Source organism: Halichoerus grypus, chromosome 4 (genome assembly GCF_964656455.1).
Source record: "Halichoerus grypus chromosome 4, mHalGry1.hap1.1, whole genome shotgun sequence".
Classification (NCBI taxonomy): Eukaryota; Metazoa; Chordata; class Mammalia; order Carnivora; family Phocidae; genus Halichoerus; species Halichoerus grypus.
In genome coordinates this window covers 8,912,718-8,924,678 of record NC_135715.1, presented here as the reverse complement: position 1 = coordinate 8,924,678, position 11,961 = coordinate 8,912,718, and the positions used below count along the sequence as shown (strand labels likewise).

The 11,961-nt window shown below is 41.5% G+C and overlaps 1 protein-coding gene across 3 annotated transcripts in view; it reads left to right on the top strand.

Moving 5' to 3' along the window:
- ERCC5 (ERCC excision repair 5, endonuclease) overlaps nucleotides 1-11,459 on the top strand; it is a 31,896-nt gene extending 20,437 nt beyond the window's left edge. For 2 of the 3 annotated variants that reach the window (XM_078070102.1, XM_036116287.2), the window contains 6 exons: nucleotides 2,248-2,367; nucleotides 2,534-2,747; nucleotides 3,489-3,633; nucleotides 7,665-7,865; nucleotides 8,985-9,069; nucleotides 10,769-11,459. In XM_078070102.1, the coding sequence (XP_077926228.1) occupies nucleotides 2,248-2,367; nucleotides 2,534-2,747; nucleotides 3,489-3,633; nucleotides 7,665-7,865; nucleotides 8,985-9,069; nucleotides 10,769-11,368 (1,365 nt within the window). In that variant the 3' untranslated portion in view covers nucleotides 11,369-11,459. The remainder of the gene's footprint in view (nucleotides 1-2,247; nucleotides 2,368-2,533; nucleotides 2,748-3,488; nucleotides 3,634-7,664; nucleotides 7,866-8,984; nucleotides 9,070-10,768) is intronic. The other variant, XM_078070103.1, reaches the window with a different exon arrangement.
- The last annotated feature ends 502 nt before the right edge of the window (nucleotides 11,460-11,961 follow it).

The window sequence follows — 11,961 nt, the reverse complement described above, 5'->3', positions numbered from 1 at the left end:
CTAAACGACTGAGCCGCCCGGGCACCACCAACCTTAATTACCTCCTAAAGACACCATCTCCAGATGCAATCACATTTGGGGTTAGGACTTTAACAATGAATTTTGGGGGAACACAATTCAGTCCATAGCAAGAACCACATACAATAACACCTAAAAGCATAAAACACTTACATGTAGAGCTTACAATGTATGTGAAAGATAGGTATTTCAAACTACAAAACACTGATGATAGAAATCAGGGAAGACCTAAATAGATGTGGTTTTGGATGGGAAGACCCAATATTATTAAGATATCAGTTCTCCCCAAGCTGATCCATAGATTCATAGAATTCCAATAAAAACCCAATGATGGATATTAACAAGCTGATTCTAAGATTTATATGGAAAAGCAAGGAAGCTAGAGTAGTCAAAACAATTTTCGAAAAAGAAAAAATTTGGAGGACTTTTACTACCTGATATCAAGATTTACTATGAAGCTATAGTAATCAGGAGAGTATGATATGGGCTAAAGGATAGATACGTAGATCACTAGAACAAAATAGAGTCCTGCAACAGAAGCAAACAACAGTAATCAAGACAGGTTGCTCTTGGCATAAAGATACACAAATAGATCAATAGAACATAACATAGAAAGTACAGAAATGGATCCATGCATATATGGAGAACAAGTTTTCAGCAATGCTACAAAGGCAGTTGGATGGAGAAAGGGGAGTCTTTGCACTGGTGCTAGGAAAAAAAACCAACTTCGGTGCCGTGTGTGATACCAAAATCAACTCAAAACACACCACAAATTGTAGTTTTAGTAACTCGTGAAACGAGGCAGTGCGAGTGTGAATCTTCCAGCTTTGTTTTTTTCAAAGTTGTTTCAGTTTTATAAATCCTGTGCATTTCCATATGAATTTTAGAATTAGCCTCTCAATTTGTATGAAAAATGCCTAAGGTTTTGATGAGATAGTATTGAATATACAGATTGATTTGGGGGGAATTAAATCTTAGCAACATTCTATCTTCTGATCTGTGAACAAAGGATATATCTTGATTTATTCAGATATGTCTGAATTTTTAAAATTTTCTCAGCAGTGTTTTGCAGTTTTCAGTGTACAAATCTTACACATCCTTTGTCAGATTTATCTCCAATTATTTCATATTTTTGAGGGTATAGTAATTGACATTTTATTTTTTACAATTCATAGCTTTTAGTGTAATTCACAGTTATATAACTATCACAATTTTAGAACATTTCCATCACCCCAAAAAGAAGCCCTGTACCCATTAGCTGTCACTCCCTGTCCCTTCCTCTCCACCTCTGGGACCACTCATCTACTTCCTGTCTCTATGGAGTTGTCTTTTCTGGACATTGCATATAAATGGGATCATACAACCTGTGGTCTTTTGTTTCTGGCTCCTTTCATTTAGCAGAATGTTTTCAAGGTCCGTCCATGTTGTAGCATGTGTTAGTACTCTTTATTGCCAAATAGTATTCCATCGTATGGATATGAACCACATTTTATTCATTTATCATTTGATGGACATTTGGGTTGTTTACACTTTTTGGGTATTATGAATAATGCTGCTGTTAACATCTATGTACAGGTGTTTGTGGGGATGGACATATATCTTCATTTCTCTTTGGTGTACACCTAGGAATAGAATTGCTTGGTCATAGGTAGCTGTGTTTAACCTTTTGAGGCCCCATCAGACTGTTTTCCAAAGTGGCTGCACCATTCCCACCAACAGTGTATAAGGGTTCCAGGTTTTCCACATTCTCATTAACACTTACTAATACTGTCCTTTTGATTCTAGTCACCCTAGTGGGTGGGAAGTGGTTTCTTTTTTTTTTTAAGATTTTATTTATGAGAGAGAGAGAGAGGGGAGAGAGCGAGCACGAGCAGGAGGAGTGGGAGAGGGAGAAGCAGACTCCCGGCTGAGCAGGGAGCCTGATGCGGGGCTCGATCCCAGGACCCTGGGATCATGACCTGAGCTGAAGGCAGACGCTTAATGGACTGTGGCACCCAGGTGCCCCTCACTCTGTGTTTTTTAAAAATTCAATTTGTTTAAACTAAAACATGGGTGATTTAGTGAGGGAACTCTAAAGATATTACAGACCTGCTCAGAAATCCAAGTGGGAAACTTCATAAGGAGGAATGCTTATTTGGAAATTTAGTCAGACTAAATGCAGGCTTTTTGTAACAAATGAGCTTAATTGGATCATTAATATAATTATCTACAGATGGAATTATTTTGCAGGAGGAACTGGAAACTCTGGAGAGCAGCCTGTTAGCACAGCAGAATTCGTTGAAAGCACAAAAAGAGCAGCAAGAACGGATTGCTGCTACCGTAACGGGGCAGATGTTCCTGGAAAGCCAGGTAGGTGTACAAGCCAGGCCTCCTTTAGCAATTCCTACTGCTGGTTTTACTTAATCCGATTCCCCAAGCGGATGCCTTCAGTGAAATGTGTGCGCACTGCTCCCATTTCTGGTCAAGGCCGGGTCCCGCATTTCCCGGGGGTCACGGCATGTCTCTCACTCTCCAGGAACTTCTTCGCCTGTTTGGCATTCCCTACATCGAGGCTCCCATGGAAGCAGAGGCGCAGTGCGCCATCCTGGATCTGACTGATCAGACTTCTGGAACAATCACTGATGATAGTGATATTTGGCTCTTTGGAGCACGGCATGTCTATAAAAACTTCTTTAATAAAAACAAGTTTGTAGAGTATTACCAGTATGTGGACTTTCACAACCAACTTGGTAAGACTTCAGAGTGTGAGTACTCTTTGAGATTTACCTTTAGAATTTGTATTATGAATTTTTTCCTTTCCAAGGAACTAGTTTGATGTATTAACTAGGAAATGGTAGGTCTCTACAAGTTTTCATGTAAGTGATCTTTTGCTTCTAGAGAGGAATAGGAGTTTTAAATTAGAGTTAAGAAATTAAAACCCTAGTAATGTTTAGGCATTTTCTGCAGTTTTAATTACCTGATCTGCTTACACTTTGACCGGTTATCTGAGATCTCTGGAGTAAACCAAAGGTGGTAGAGAAGGGAGGCAGTGAGCTCCATGGCCCTGTGTTAGTGTTTCTGGCAGTGATTCTTCATTTTTCCATTCATTTAACAAATACATATCGAGTGATTCCTGTATGCCAATTTTTGTTCTTGGCGGTGGGGCAACAGTGGAGAATACAAGTCTAGTAGGAGAAACAGATAATAAACATAATCCATGTAGAAAAACAAAGCTGTAGAAGACGAGAGGGTGACCTGCAGTCACAGGAAGAGCATGCGCTGTTGTATATGGAGCTGTGGTCAGGAAAGCCTTTACTAATAGGTCACTTTTGGGCTAGGGCCTAAGGAAAAGAGGTAGTGAGTGTGGTACATACCTTAGGGATGAGCATGTCAGACAGAGGGCCTAGAGAGTGTAAAGGCCCAGAGGCAGAATCTTGCTTGGTGTGTTCTAATAAAAATTTAAAAAATATAAAATGTTTTTACTTTTATAGGATTAGACCGGAACAAATTAATAAATTTGGCCTATTTGCTTGGAAGTGATTATACAGAAGGAATACCAACTGTAGGTTGTGTTACAGCCATGGAAATTCTCAATGAATTCCCTGGACATGGCCTGGAACCTCTCCTAAAATTCTCGTAAGTTCTTTCTTAATTTCTTTAATTAAAATGTTTATGTAAATATCTGATTTAGGGTGCCTGGGTGGCGCAGTTGGTTAAGCATCTGACTCTTGGTTTTGGCTCAGGTCATGGCCTCGGGTTTGTGGGATCAAGTCCACGTTGGGCTTTGCGCTCAGCGCTCAGTGCTCAGCATGGAGTCTGCTTGGGATTCTCTTCTCCCTGTGCTCCTCTCCCCTGCACAGGCATGCACACGCTCTCTGTTGCTCTCTCTCTTTCTCTTGCTCTCTTTCCCTCAAATAAATAAGTCTTAAAAAAAAAAAATACCCAGTTTAACAAACAAAACTATTATTTGCATCATGAACTGTCACAAATCACCGGAATTGACTGGGTTATCAAATTTGTTTTCCCTTTCTAGACTTCAGTGAAATCAGAGACAATTTTTTTAGAGGCACCAGGCTTATCCTAGATCAAGGGGCTACATAGCCAGGTCTGTGGGATTCCATAGGCAAGTAGAAATTCCCATTTCATTCATTCAGATATGGATTGAGTGGTTGCTCTTGGGTCAGACGCCCTGCTAGGCTGGGGTAGGAAAGTTGACTAAGCCGTAGGCTGTGCTCTCAAGGAGCTCCACGCTTCTGGGGGGACAGAAGCAAACATGTCCCTGTACTTCCCTGCGTTGAGTGTTCTGAAAGAGTAGCCACAGTGGCATGGAAATACAATGTTGAGAACTTTACCTCGGGCCCTGCTGTCCCGTTTCTTGCTGTGTGTATTCTGATGTGTTTAGTGATGGTGGTGCATTCCACCCAGAACCCACCATTGTGCTGCCCGTGGGGTACACTTCAATTATGGAGTTTCTGGGACAGTGGTATTTAGGAGGATGTCCATGAAAGGAGTTCTTTCTTAAGGTTGGTCCTCGATGGCATTTAAAAAAATTGGACTATAAGTCACATACCATAAATTTCACAGTTCGGCGGGTTTTAGTCTATTCACAGGTTGTGATGGTGTTTTCTAACCACCAGCTTGTCGTGAGATACTATTTGGTAGGAGTTGATTTAATGGTTCTTTGGAGTTCTTTCCAGTTGTATCTCCTGGTGTCTGAAAAATTCTCAGATGTTCTGGTCTAAGAATCAGTGATTCTTAATCAGTGATTAAAATTAAAACTTAAATGCAGAAGTCGTTTTAATGTTTGCCCTTCTCTAGCTGTAGCACATGTACCAGTGTATTTATTTTATGCTTTCTTTGTATCTCTCCTCATGATTTTCATATTATTGAGGAGATAATATACTGGCAATAAGTTACTGGGTAGCTCGTAGGTCATGGTATTTAAATAACTTGAAAAACTACAAACAACTTTACTGTACAAATAGTAATAGAAAAATTATGAAATATGAATTAAAAAGATGGTTACAGTTAACATTTTGGTTTATATAATTTTAGACTTTTCTATGCGCAGTATACTCAGACATTATATATATATATACACATCTGTACTCATACAAGTGTGTGTTGTTTCTTTTTATGTTACCTATAACTCATTTGGTGATAGAACAAGGCATTCTGTCAACAATGTATAGATGAGTAACAGTTTTTAATGACTCCATAGTAGTCTTCTGATGTATTGTGATTAATTAACCACATGCTTATTGTCATTTCTTTTTTTTAAAAGTCTGATCAAACATGATTGAATGCCTTCAGAGATGTATTGTTGGGTTCTTATCTGATTATTATAGGATAAGTAAAAATGGTATTTAGATTTTTAATTTGGTATCCTGAATTTTTTTGTTTGTTGAAAATTTGCATTTCTGATAGAGTGAATGCCTATTTATGCCATATTTCTTTTCTCTCGTTAGTTGAGTGGTTTACATTTTAGCCATTTCTGTCTGGTTGTCCAGCTGGTGGCTGGCAGAGAGGAGCAGCCGGAGCTGTGCCTGGCTCGGGAACGTGAAGACAGATGCAGTTAGAGAGCCGGAGGAGAGGTGGAAGGCAGTGAAATTGGGAGTGTTGCCTTGCTTTCTTTTCCACTTTCCCTTTCCCCTAACCAGACTCCGGCTCGTCACCCCCCTTTAAGGTGGAGCTACTCCGGGCCTGCCCACTGAATTCAGCCCAGCTGTGTTTGGTTAGGCCTACACAGTGCCCTCCTCTGTGGAGCCTTCATTGTGAATTCGCTACCAACATTTAAATTAGGGGAGATTTCACAGAACGTTTTGGGTTCTCTTGCGGGGAAATGAGATCTGAACACACTGGGCCCAAATGCCCAGATGTCCCTGGAAGAGCAGGGACAGAGAACGGCAGTCACCCCCACCGACCTGGCCCGGGCACAGATCCTTCCGTCCTAGCACGGCCACTCCCACTCCCTGCCGTGTCCCCCACAGCTCAGCTGACTGGCAGATGCCATCTTTCATCTTTATGGCAGTGCCCGGCCCTCCTGCTTTAAGGAGGGGGAGATTCTCTCAGTGGGATGAATGCTCGCTCGGTATGTTGTGCTGATCATCCTCGCTGACAATCCTGATTGCTTATCTCAAAGATGGAAATTCAAAAGAGAGTAGGCGAGAATTACAGGTGTTCTCTTAGTGCCCTCCTGGAAACGGTATTGTAAACTGATGAGGACAGATCTTAGTTCCTTTTGCCTTTTGATGCTGCAGTGAAGACTGCGGTTCGTCTTCCGTAGGGCTCGGAGGCACCCCTGCATTGGTGGAGTGAGGCCCTGGCTGAGAGCAGATCCGAGTCCGTGTCCCACCCGGCAGGGATGGGAAGCAGTGCAGCACGACAGAGTGTGTTGTTTTTTTTTTAACGTTTCATTGAATGTGTAGATTGATGAGGGTTTTCTTTGCTTTTAACTTTATGCCATTCATTCTTCCTAACTATAAATTTTTCCGGTTGTCTCTTGCCGCGTTGTAAAATACTTTAAACCTCAGTGGCTTCCAGCAGTCCTTGATTTTTGCCCATGGATCTGCAGTTTGGTGAGGCTGCGTGGGTGTGTCTTGTTGGGCTCTGTGTGTGTCAGGGGGCAACTCAGCTGGGCTAGAGGGTCCGCTGGTGAGGGAGCCACGTGTCTGGCCAGTGGTGCTGACGTCAGCCAGGAGCTCAGCCAGAACTGTGGGCTGGGGCCTTGGACCCCCTCCATCTGGACTCCCTCCATCTGGACCCCCTCCATGTGGATCCCCTCCATCTGGAGCTCCCTCACACAGCATGTCAGCTGCTTCCGAGGCAGATATTTTAAGGGTCCAGATGTGGAAACAGCAGGCTCTGAAGACCTGGTACAGCGTCCCTTCCTCCGTCACAGAGCCCACCTGGCTCCAGGGAGGGGACATAGGCCCCACTTCTGGGTGGGAGGAGAAGCAAAGAATGTGGGGCTGTCTTTAACTTGCCATAGTAATTTCCGATCACAGTGGAAAAACTGAAAAAGGAATAAAATATAAAGAAGAAAATGAACAGCTGTATCCTTGCTCAGAACATTGCCTAACACAGTAAAATAATAGTTGTCATTGCTTTTATTATTTTAAATTGCCTTGTATATGTTTTCTTTCTTCACATATATGCATTTTCTCCAAAATTGAGGGTCTACTTTCTGTAGAGTCATGTTCTGCATTTTTAAGATGTAACATGTTCTTGGCATTTTTACATATTATTAAATATTCTTGGATCTATTATTGTAGTTGATTTGAAGTAAATGATACAGATATATGACCTCCTTTTCCTGCTGAGAAAGAGCCCCAGAGAAGTTGTGGGCCCTGACGGGCGATTCTCAGGGTCTCACCGCACCAGTGCCCCCTGTGAAGTCTGAGCAGGTAGTGACTTGTGCTTGGTGTTGGTCTCTTCCTCTGTGGGGTGATGACAGTGGTAGGTAGGACTGTGCTTGGGTGATGATCGGCATGTATGACAGCTGACACGGTGCCAGGCGCAGAGTAAGCTTGCAGTCAGTGTTTGCCATGCTTACTCTGGCTCATGGAATTTGTTCTGGGGCTTGAGTTTACATCTTCTAAGCATAGCCCTTTATCTGCAGTGCATCCACTATAATGTCATGAAATCTTGTCTCCTTTGCCTTGTAGAGAGTGGTGGCATGAAGCTCAAAAAAATAAGAAGATAAGACCTAACCCATATGATACCAAAGTGAAAAAAAAATTGCGCAAGCTGCAGCTCACACCTGGCTTTCCCAACCCAGCTGTTGCAGACGCTTACCTCAAACCTGTGGTGGATGACTCCAGGGGGTCGTTTCTGTGGGGGAAGCCGGATCTGGACAAAATTAGAGAGTATCCTTTTACTCCTTCAAACCTAAAGGAGCACTGAGCCAAATACATGTTTTCATTTGAATTGTAGGGAACACTTGGATCAGCTTTTTCTTAATACTTTGTTTAAGATGCTCCTTTTTCTCTCTCCTTAGGTTTTTTTGTTTTTGTTTTTTTGGTGGTAAAATATACATAACAAAATTTATCATCTTAACACTTGAAGCATACCATTCAGTGGCATTAAATACATTCATATTGTTGGGCAACAATCACCAGTCACCACATCCATCCCCTTTCTTTTCATCTGAAAAGAACTGAAGCTCTAGACCCATTAACAACAACTCCCCATCTCCTCCCTTCGGGCCCTGGTGACCACAAGTCTACTTTTTGTCTCCAGGGTTTTGAGGACTTGAGTACCTCATACAAGTGGAGTCATTCAGTATTGGTCCTTTTGTGTCTGGCTTATTTCACTGAGCACAGTATCCTCAAGGCTCATCCATGCTGTACCACGTGTCAGAATGTCCTTTCTTTTTAAGGCTGAGTAATATTCCATTGTGTGGATATGCCCCATTTTGCTTATCCATTCATCTGTTGGTGGATACTTGGGTTGCTTACATGTTTTAGCTATTATGAATAATCTCTTTAGAGTGAAGAGGATCTTTATTTGAAATAGGTAGTCAACCACATAATTATTATTCATTCTGAAAGAATAGAAAAGATGATTAGTTTTATTATTATTTATATGTTCCTTTTTACATATTTAAATCATCATTTGGATAGATGCTTAAATGTTTGCAATAGTATTAGTCTAACTACAGTTTTTTTTCTCTCAAAGAAATATGTATGATATCTGAAACTTGTTTTTATTCTAGGTTAACCTTTTCTCAGAGTAACGAGTCTTTGATGTCCTAAAATGAGAGTTGGGTATGTTTTATCTTAGAGGACATTGAATAGGAGACATGCCACATGATTATGTTGCAGTAGTTTGTTTTGTCATTCTTTTCTCTTACCACTTTATTCTTTATAAATATGAAAATCTTTAGAGATACGGGGAATGGAATTACAGGTGAGTTCTTTGCACCTTTTTATTTATCATTTGTTTAAATATCTTTAAAAACATGTAGAAGCCTTAACTGCCTGCATATTTTGTCAGCGTTATTTTGGGTGGAACAGGACGAAGACAGATGAGTCTCTGTTTCCAGTATTAAAGCAACTGAACGCCCAGCAGGTAATCAGGGCAGCTCTTTTCCTAACTTCAGGGTGAGGAGTGAACTAAGAAAGGCTGCCAGTCACAGCTATTAAAGACCCATTACTCTTCTATTTTAGAGCATGTAACATACATTTTAAAAATATTACACTTTAGATAAGAGAACAGAAGAAAACAGAAAAAGGGAAAACTGCACTTTGTCTTCATTTCTCAATTTCACTCTTAGGGCTGGACTTCCGTGTCTGTGCGTGTTCATTCTGACTTTGAAAAAACCAGGCTAATAATGGATTGCGTACTGAGATGTTTACGCTTGAATATTTTAGTTTTTCAGAGCTATTTTCATTTAAAAAAAGTCTGGGAAGTGTCCAGTCCAAAGCAAATCCTGATCATTGAATTCTCTTCGAGTACGAGTGCTCCTTCATTCTGTAAATGAGTCATCATCACTATGGCATGTTGGCAGGAGAGATTTTTGAGATGAGGCCTTTGTATGGCTCTCAGTTCTCCCGTGGGGTGGGTGTAGGTAATCGGGTCTCGCTGTATCTGTGAGTGTATTCCCACCCATACTGAAGATTGTTCCACCCCAGGAACAGCCTCCAAAATATATGTACAGGTAAACCACTTAGTAGAAGTGAGACCATATCCTAGAAAGTACACATATTTAAATCTATTGTCATTAGGTTTGGTTAATTGAGAAAAAACATAAATAAAACTGAGGTGGATGGCCTTTCCGAAAAATGTCTCCTTTGCTTATGTGATGACTTTCTGTAATGGAGCTATTGTATGCCAACAGCCAAGGAAAGTGTGTCGGCTTTGTGATGATTACTCCTTAATTTCAGGTACATTGTGTTGTAATATGTTTCTTCCTTTACATTATAGAAGTTAATATAAATTTATTTCCCCAAAATTAGAAAAAAGTGGATTAAAATGATCCATTATTTACTTTCTCTGACACAGATATTAACATATAGGTTTATTTTCTTTTATTCTCCCCCCTCCTTTGCACATATATTTGTTATCATACATAAATGCAATTTGATCTATATAACTCCCCCTCGTACTTATTAACATAAGATTTTTTCTGTATATTGCATGGTTTTCATAATTTCAAACGACCAGATTACATTGCATCAAAGAGATTTCACTTAACGGGTTCAGCGCACTTAGTGGACCCTTGATTTTCAGGTTTTCATAAATAATGCTGTGTTGAACATTAGGCATAAAACTTTCTCCACATGCAACTATTATTTTAAAAATGTCTTGCTAAATGTGGATTTGCTAAACAAAGAGCATGACCATTTCCAAGTATGCAGTGTGGTTGCCCCCTCAACGAACCGCACAATGACCATGTTTTGAAGAGAAGGGAGGAATGGAATTTAGACACAGACCCCACGAAACTGTGCTGCTCCAAAAGAAGTTGGCATATTTGGCTACTGAAAAACACCTGACTCTCTTTGAGTGCCTGGGAAGGGGGTTCTTATTGGAGATGCGGACGGAGGGCTTAGGTGACAGGTGGTGAGTACTGCTTCAGGTGTGATTTAGAAATCACATTTACTCTCAGTAAATCCTGGGGGAGAGATTTGGCTTTTGAGAGGTAAGGAAGGCACCTTCCCTGAAAGAGTCATTCAAAGCCAGTGACCAAGGTGGAGCGCTTTGATTTGCTTCAGAAAGTTGACTGATTCGCCTGATTTTTTTTTTTTATCATTTCATTTCATTTTTTTAGACGCAGCTCCGAATTGATTCTTTCTTTAGATTAGCTCAGCAGGAGAGACAAGATGCTAAGGGTATTAGGAGCCAGAGACTGAACAGAGCTGTGACTTGTATGCTGAGAAAAGAGAGAGAAGCCACAGCCAGCGAAATAGAAGCAGTGTCGGTTGCCATGGAGAACGACTTTGAGTTCCCTGATAAGGCAGAAGGAAACACCCAGAAGAGAAGCCTAGCAAATAAATGGAAAGAGTCATCAAGCCTGAAAAGAAAGAAGCTTTCTGATTCTAAGCGAGAGAGTAACTGTGGCGGGTTTCTGGGGGGGGCCTGCCTCTCGCCGTCACCCGGGACCTCTTCAGGTGAGGACGCCGAGTGCGTGTCTTCAGTGACCGCGCAGCAGGAGCGAGCAGCCCCGGAGTCACCCGCCAGCCGCCCGGGTTTGCAGAGCGCAGCGACCCCAGCTCCCGCCAGCGACCAGGGTGCGACCAGCAGCAGCTCTAGTGATGATGAGGGACGGGGGCCCACGCCGGTGCTGGTGACCGCTGGATCTGTGTTTGGGAGGAGAAGGGGGAAACGGAGAGGTCCAAGAGGAAGGAGGAGAAAAACCCAATTAATTTAAGCCCGTTTGTTCTCCCTCATCAGGCACAACTTAACATTTCGTAATGAATTTGTTGTGAGGAAATAATACAATTAAAAGCATTTGCACAATTTTTGTATTGTGTTTTTTTTTTAAAAATATGGATGCTGACATTTATTTTTCTGACATGTTACACTTTTCTAGTGTTTTACATGTCATTGACTATTTCCTTGTATTCAGTCTTTGCTCATGTTTCTATTATCATACATCTGATGCTTTCCTACAGCATTACAAAAGGGAGAAAGGATTTCTTTTCTTTTTTTTTTTTAAAGATTTTATTTATTTATTTGACAGAGAGAGACACAAGCAGGGGGAGGGGAGAGGGAGAAGCAGGCTTCCCGCGGACCAGGGAGCCCGATGCGGGGGCTCGATCCCGGGACCCTGAGATCATGACCTGAGCCAAAGGCAGACGCTTAATGACTGAGCCACCCAGGGGCCCGGGAGAAAGGATTTCTGTTGATCAGTAGTCACTGTCAATCAGCATTCTCTTTGACTTTCCGACCCAGATGAGAAGGAATATATCTGTATTTCTTAATTCTGTAACAGCAGCCGTTTCCCACACCTATGTGAAGTCC